The sequence below is a fragment of the Nothoprocta perdicaria genome, unplaced genomic scaffold, assembly GCF_003342845.1.
Source record: "Nothoprocta perdicaria isolate Ctin4 unplaced genomic scaffold, notPer1 scaffold_64, whole genome shotgun sequence".
NCBI classification, from domain to species: Eukaryota; Metazoa; Chordata; class Aves; order Tinamiformes; family Tinamidae; genus Nothoprocta; species Nothoprocta perdicaria.
In genome coordinates, this window is record NW_020455910.1 from 2035564 (window position 1) to 2043859 (window position 8296).

At 42.0% G+C, this 8296-nt stretch overlaps 1 protein-coding gene across 1 annotated transcript in view; it reads left to right on the forward strand.

Annotated features, from left to right (window-relative positions):
- Positions 1–7403: 7403 nt before the first annotated feature.
- MATN2 (matrilin 2) overlaps positions 7404–8296 on the forward strand; it is a 62802-nt gene continuing 61909 nt past the window's right edge. The window contains exon 1 of the mRNA XM_026050045.1: positions 7404–7560. Within this exon, the coding sequence (XP_025905830.1) occupies positions 7407–7560 (154 nt within the window). The 5' untranslated portion in view covers positions 7404–7406. The remainder of the gene's footprint in view (positions 7561–8296) is intronic.

Here is an 8296-nt window from a genome sequence, read left to right on the forward strand (position 1 = left end):
CGCAGAAAAAAACGGGATAAGAAAGGGCAGGTTTTAATCAGAGCAGCGAGAGCGGCCACTGCGAGGGGCAGCCGGCAGCCGGCAGCCTGCGCGCCCCTGCGCCGGCTCCCCGGGGCTGCGGGGACCCTGCGCCCCTTGTAGGACACCAAACTGGACGGGGCGCCTTAACCCGCCCCCCCCAGCTCGTCCTGGGATGATTCGGGACTGCCCAGCCCTGCCTCGGAGGGCAGCGCTTCCCAGGACACGCTGACACCAGCCCTGCGCTTGCCCGCGGGACAAGGAGGCAGCCCCGGAGCCCTGTCACCGCTCCTTCCCAAAGGTCTGGGGCTTGTAGTGGGCCATCCCCTCCACAAACCCCACACTTCAGATACCGAAAGCTTCCTTAAATGGATGTGCCAGCGCCGAACTCCAGATTTTTAAACTTTTCTTAGTATAATCTTYGTTAATCTCATTATAAATATGCTCATCAAATGAAATGGGATTCATTTTATAGTTTAAGGAATTTTACAGCTTAATCCCATGGGTTTCGAGTAAGATCTTAGATCCTGCACACAATATTCACACTTTTAATTAACAGTGTGAATTTTCCCATTGACTTTGTTGGGATTTCTAAGGAGGAAAACAACACATGCGTTAGTGCTTATGGATTGGGACGTAACTATATTCATAAACATATTTTAGGTCAGGTCATGAAAACTATGAGAAGGGAAATCAGATCCAAATCTCTTGCATGACTTCTGAACCGTCTCCACTKGAGAGTAAAACACCAGCCTCTGCTATTTAATTTTAATTTGAACGTCATTAACAAGCTTCTTTTCAGTAGAGTGCTCCTTCTTACATTGTTAAATTGTGTTTTCATTATGAGCAAGGGGGATCTGGAATGGAGTGTTTTATATCCACAAATTACTGTTTACCAGAGCAAGTTATTGTCAAGGTCAGTGTGGATTTTCAAATACRTTTTGGAAGTACTGCACCTTCTTCTTTAAAAAAGAAAACCTTTTTCTGTTTGCAATTAGTAGCAGTCTGTTACGGTCTCTTGCTGTACTGTATGGAGACAAAACTAAGCAACCCACATATTATGTGTCATATAATATATACTTTAATGCATGTACTCAGACTGGTAAAATCAAAGTTTCTCTGTTTTGCCATGCTACTCTTCTAGGAACTTTGTGGCAACTCTGATGTCTGGATCATACTTGCAACCTGAAAGTGCAAATGAGTTAGCCCCAAAAGAACAAGTTAATGAAAAGGTCGATTGACCAAGTGGCAACTGAAAAAAAAATCGTAACGTGGAGATGGATACAGTCATAAAATGAGAATTTTTGCTGTTAAATCTTGGTGTCTGACCACTGGAAAGTATGCAGGCTAAGCCGTGCTGTGGGTGCGCTGCTCTACATCAGTGTTAACTTTCATGTGGCAAGTTTCTGAATTTACTGAAGTGGTCATTAGCTTCTGTTCTGAGCAGGGACTGGACATGACGGCCTCCAGAGGTCTCTTCTGACYTAATTATTCAGTGACTCTATGATGTATTAGTTATTAGACTTACTACAGTGGTATCGGAAGCTTGATATGGGAACTTAGATAAATTATTATTATATTGTTATTATAATTAGAAATTATTTAGAAATGCCTAATAGATCTATTAATGTTCTTTATTTCATCAGTTGTAGAAAATTAATTTGTGCATGTAGTATGTATCCTAAAGAAAATATACTAAATACTCTTTCTCTAAGCTCCTGAGGACAGTGAGCCAGTTGCGAAGAAGTCTTACCTGGAATTTCCATGGCACAGTAACAGTCAGTGCAGAACTGGGGGGCTGCTCTTTGCCCTCCCCAACACGCTTTGCTGTGGTACCCATCCTGTTGGCATGTGCAGTCCGGCTGCCCTGCTGGAATAGGGAGGCTGTTATCCCGCTGGTCGTGGTGCTTTCCTAAGAGGCTCCTAACCATGAGGTGTGGTTGCCCTCGTGATTGCTGCAGCATCTTCAGCCACATTTTGCTTGGGAGTATCCAGGAACAGGACTGGGTTTGTGGGCTGACTACCTAAGGTCATTCAYCTCCCTGCTAGGAAGTAGTCTGTAGTGCACTTCAGGTCTTTGCTTTTCCATGGTGTAAATGTTGTAGTCAGTTGTCACGTGTGATTTTATTGATCCAGGACACAAGTCAGTCTTGGTGTTTGTAGCAGCAGTCAGAATGTTGAGTTTTTTTCAGTTCTTTGGGGTTCTTTCAGTTGCAGCCCAATTGCAGGAGTACCTGGTGTTCAGGRAGATCTTAGAAGTCCTGTCTACTGAGGTAGGGATGGGTGCTAGACGACAGCACGAAGACATGGGGAGCCTGTCTGGAAGACCTTGTGAATCTGTGGTTGTTGTCCTGTAGCCACCTTTATGCAAGCACGTCTGGAGCAGTCAAATTGCTGTCGAGTGCTGGAATTGAGCCCCTTTGTGGACACAAATCAGCAACCTGTGGTCACAGAACTTCCATGCAGAAAGAACATAGACCTTCATGCACCCAGGCCAAGAGTTAGTCTCAGTCTTCTTGTGTCTGAGTATGCAACTTCTGGTCCTAAAYCTACTGCAGATTTGGGTTACTCCTACTAACTAACTTTCTAGGAAATCATTATTTTAGACTGATGAAGAGTAGCTTCATGCATATCTCTGCACACCATGCCTACCCGCAACGTTTGGAGGAGATGAGGAATTTACCTGCTTGAAACACCTGCAATCTCGTTCCCTGATCATGATTTGACYRTATCAATGAGGTGCATTTGATAACCATGATTTGAGGGGAGTTCTACCTGTTCTCTTGTGTTGAACCTAATGAAGCCCTGCAGAATCCAKCTATCTTTCGGTGGTAATGGGATACCAGTAGAATGGTCTTCTGAAAGAATAATGGCAAGATGGTGCTTCATGTTAAAGCTCTAAATATCATCCTTCCAACTGTGGCTTGCTGCCTTCACGTAACACCTGCAGAGCTAGGAGCAGATGTTTTCAAGTAGAACAGATTCGGGGCTGAGATGGACTCCACAGTCATTTATTCAGAACTGGAAAACGCCTCCATCAGCAATCTGCACCACAGAGAGAGAGATGAAATTATCATTACTCCATGTCCTGATGCTCCTGCCACACACAGTGGTTTTCATGAGTAAGAGATTAGTAATGCGTGTATTGGCTTGTGGATAGTAAAATACTTTGGCACATCTTCTGATAATTAACAAGGCTTTAAAATGCCTGCTGTCTTTATTTTTTTTTAAATCTTTTGAGGTGGTGGGATTGAGAATAGGATATTTTGTAGCTTGAGCATAGTAAGAGCTGGTTGGTTTTCCAAAGTAGGCACCAGCTTAAATGTAACTGACTGTGCTTGCTCTTGTGGGGACGTGGGCTGTGATTTCATTGGCTTACATAGATCATGTCCAGTTTCTTTAACTTCAGTTCTTTGGGTTTAATTGCAGTTTTCTGTTATCTTAAAAATGCGTGGATAATGAGGAGTGCTGGAAGAACTCTGGAATGTTTTCCTTTGTATACATTTGCGATCCTTATAATTTAAGAACTTCAAAGTTAGATTTGCTGGCAGCTTGCAGGAAGTGAATATGTTTTAGCCGTCAAATGAGGAAAAGTGAAGGCAGCCTCTACACTGTTTTCCTTCCCGTTTAGGATGAGAAACTGGATAAGGTCGGAGAGAAGAGATGTTGTCTCTAGTTACTAGGTGAACTCGGTGCTTTCTGCCAGGTTTGGTGGCACCTGGGGAAGGTGGGGTGGCTGGGGCCCATAGAGTTTGTGGGTCAAATTCAGCACTTGAAAAGGAATTTGCATGGTAAGTTTACAAAGGAGATCATCCAGTAGGGTGGCAGATGTAAGCTGGAGTATTTGCAGCCCTCATTTCCCAGTTTTTTTTTCAGTATGAAATGCCCAGAAAAGACAGGTACATTTTCAGGGTATCTGAATGAAAAAGTGGTGGCATCCCAGGCCAGAGAAAGGGTTTCCCAATTCTACGTGAAAGAAAATTGTTCTAAGTGCTTATGATTTTCAAGTGTTTTATGCAAAACGATCATGAAAACAGAGAACTGTAATGAATTTCAGAAATGAAATAGCAAGGCCTAACTTGACTGTGTAGCTAGATTTCCTACAGACCAGAAGGGAGGTGAGATCCAGGAGGACACTGGTGCAGCACATCATCTCTCCCCTGCCATTGTTTGAAAGCTGTAACATGAACGAGGACAAATCTGAATAATATGCATCGTGCTGTGAAGAAGGTCATTAATTTGTYACCACTGATGCTGAATATTCAGTATTTACCTGTCTAGAACAGCCAAACACAAGCCCTTATATGAAGACTTTTGGGAAAAGATATTTGAAAGGATAGAACAGACTTCTCTTGACTTTTAATGACTTTTAATGTGGGTAAATGTTGTCCAGTGAAGGAAATATATATTTTAAAGATAAAGTCACAGTTCTGTTTTTGAATATTCTTAAACTGCAGTTCCTGAAAATTGAAAATCCCTTGCAGTGCATCAAAAAATCATTTGATTGTGTGGATATAGGTGTTAGTATTTGTCTATATAGTTTAGTGTATTGTGATTTTTCTCCTTGAATAGCAGTTGGGGAAGCAAGAGAAGCCTGAAAAGAACAAGACAATCGATATATCCATTTAATATTCTATTAATATATTTCGTTATAAAATGTTACATTAAAATAATATTGATATTCAGAATTCTTCTCTTTCCTGAAGGCTCATCCTGAAGGATGAGGCCTTCAGGATGGCTGTGGATATTGCAGGCAGTCCTGACCAGGTTGCATGGCTGGAGGCAGCAGCTGCTTGGACACGTCTTTTAGGATTCTCCCAGCGTGTCCAGCAGAACACCAGGCAGTGYTTCCTTCCTCCAGTTTGCCATAAAATCCCTGCATGGGATTTTCCTCCTCATCTTCTTTCCATGACTAATTAAATGTAGAACTGCAGCCAGGGGAGCTTCATCTGGCACTGTGCTCTTGTGTGGTGCCAACATCTCCTGTGGGTGTCCTTTGCTCCTGAAGCATTTGAGATGTTCATCATGAAACTCGGTCATGGGTCTGCCCGGGTGAATTGGCTTCTGGTGGTTTAATGATGAATACTCCTGCTGTGACAGCTGGAATTGAAGTGTTTGAAATATGTTCACCAGATATCCACTAAAATATTTGTTTATAACTCTGGTACTTTGGGAACACATCTTCTTCTTGATAGAGTGAGGGTGAGCCAGCAATGCACAGCCACAAGGAGCGGTGCCAAGAGCCTGGCTTACCCTGCTAGGAAAATGAGGTGTTAAATACCAAATGTGGTGCAATAAACATCAGCCAGTTGTCAGAATGAAGACAGGGAACCTTGCAGAAGATCCAGAAAATAAAAAAGGACTTGTGGGAGGACGGTGTCGAAGCCCCATAGCCAAAATGCAAGCTGGCTTTTTACAAATGCAAGGAGCAGAAGACACCTCTCTGTACCTGGGGCTAGAGCGAAGTGTGCAAGGCCAGCCTGTCCCCACCTCAGGAGAGCCGTACAGAAACTTTCTGTGTGCATGAAAATACTTAAACTCCTCAGTTCTCTGAGTGTGGCTTCTGCACTTCTAAAACGCTAGTTTTAGAGCCAACACTTATGCAGAGGCCCGTTTGCCTCCTCTGCAAGGAGCAGGCCAGAGAGAAGGCAGAGCCTGTTGCAGAGCTCGGAGTTTGTTGCTCATGTCCCAGGTGGAAAACCCTGGGAACAGACTCCAGCAGTAACAACTTCTGCCTTCAGGGAAAGGCTGTCCCGTTTTTGGTGGTGTGTTGTCTGCAGTGCCCATCTGTGTGGGACTCGAGCACTGGAAACATTGCCTACAACACTGTCCAGGTGTCCATGTTGCTCGGATTCCCAAAGTTTGCTGAATTCTGGCCACTATTCTAAGTATCAACTACTTCCATAAATCTCTTCCCTAATTTGAATGCTCTTAAATCRCATATTGCCTTTTTACTGAATTATGCTGAAGATTTAAGCAAGGCTGAGCATTTGGATTATAAAGACTTCAGTCCGATTTGCTCCATGGCATAAACGCCAGAATATTATGTTTAAACTTGGAAATGCTGCATAGGATATACAAAAAGATAGACATAGAGAAAACAACATTTAGTAATTTACTGAATGGAATTAAGAATAATGTATAAAAAATCCTTTATTAGATTAGATTTACTAAGAATCTAGTTTTCGGACAATTGAGCACCTTATAGTGGAAAAGAAAAATTCAATTTTCTTCTAGAGCTGGAGCATTTAGTTGTTTTCTGTGAGAGCTATGGGGCCTTGYGTAAATCTACCTATCAGGTTTTAGACTCCTGGATTAAAATTGCTTTCAACATCCTGGTTAAAATGTGCACTGCTTGTGAAGTCGCCACTCTTTTTCATATGGAACATTCCTTTTTGTTGTGCAGGTGGGTAGTTTTACCCATCTTTTTGCACACCTATGAGAGCCCTGGACTCRGATTCATCGTATCACCAATTTCAAGGTTGAACCTAGTTCCTCTTCATTGCTCGTGAAGACATGACCCAGTGAAATTTTGGAGGAAGGCAGAAGGAATAGCCACCTGGGCATCCCACCAACAGGGAATTTGGTCAGAGATGAGCATTTAGCATGTCTGTGGCAGCTTTCTGCTTGTAGACAGTCWGCCATGGCTTTCCATGGGGACTCAACAAACTTCTTGACATGGATCATCTCTTGGCCTACGAACCTTGCCAGTTATTTTTTTTCCCTCTCTTGACAAAATTTCTCCTTAACCTATGGTTAGGTTATGTTCATTGCCAATCTTCTGTTTGACCATAGAAGATCTTTTCATCTTGCACTGTTATCTCCGTAATTAGCAACCATGGACACTCTTCTGGATTATGAACCGTGAGCAGCTGCCAGTTCACACTGCACTAGTTGCAGCTCTGGAGCGTATTCACTTCTCCCTTGTTTTCTTCTCCAAAATTTTGTGAAGAAAGCATCTCCTAGACTGCTAGGATCATTAAGCTTCTGAAAAAAATGCACAACAGAGTGCTGAGTAGAATAATGAAAATATGTTTGTGTCCTCCTCAAATCTGTTTATGCTGAGAGGCTCACTGAAAAAAAGAGTTCCTTTTCTCACTTTCCCTATACTTTATTCTTCTGAATGACTATAAGTGTTGATTTATTTAAAATGTTAACTATGAATTTGACTATCAATATACATAAAGACTTTGAAGGGTCTCCTAACCGCTACTCTGTGGTGTAGAATTTCTTTCTTGAAGGTGTAAGTGTTATTCCATGACAGTACAACTTCATGTTTGTATGTGATGGGAAGGAGGCAACACAACCAGATGGCCACACCATGTATCTTCTTGTCTAATCAAAGAGCTTATCTTTTATTTTCCTTTATTGCAGTTTTGCATCCTTGAATGTYCCCCTCTTTGTTGAAAATGAAGAAAATGACTGCATGCCTCTCTCTGCTGTTGGGATCCACTCTGCTGTTCACTGTCTCCGTCATGGCAAGAGATCTTCCTGGAGCACATTTCACACGAAGAAGGGCTGTAAACTCACAAGCTCTGCTTGGTAAGTTTTATATTAAAAAACAAAGCAAAAAAAAAAAAAAAAAAAAAAGGCATCGAAAGGCACCTCAGGCACAAATAACAAAGGTGTGAGCAGCTGGCCAAGCTTTGAATTAGTTTATAATGAGAAGGACATTGCTGTTTGCAGGCAAGAGTAAGTTTGTAGACAGTTTAACAGCTGTTGAAGGCAGCATATATCTAAGTATTATAATATAAATATTTGCTATAGGATTGCTGCAYTGAAAAAAAAGACCTTTTTCAGTGCTTAGAGAAAATAAATTTTGGTTTATAGCGGTGCTGTCAAGAGCAATCTTTTCCCAGTCTAGCAGTTTACAGCTATATRTGTGTGGTGTGTGTAATGATGACTGAACTGGAGCTAATTAAATCAGCAACTAAAGAAATGGATCCTCTCATTATATTGTTCAGGGCTAATCCTTTCATTTTGTCAGGTTAATTTTCCTTGTAACGAGTAGCTGATTTTTCCTGTYTTACCAAAAATCAGTGGACAAGAATGGCAGGTATCTTGTGGCTTTCATATTTTAAAAACATAAGGTTCGTTCCTTTTGTCAGTCTTTACCTGTACTTCTTGGGAACATTTTCTGATCAGCTTTTTCATCTGCTAACAGTTCATGACTTAGAATCATTTTCCTTCCTTCCTTCCTTCCTTCCTTCCTTCCTTCCTTCCTTCCTTCCTTCCTTCCTTCCTTCCTTCCTTCCTTCCTTCCTTCCTTCCTTCCTTC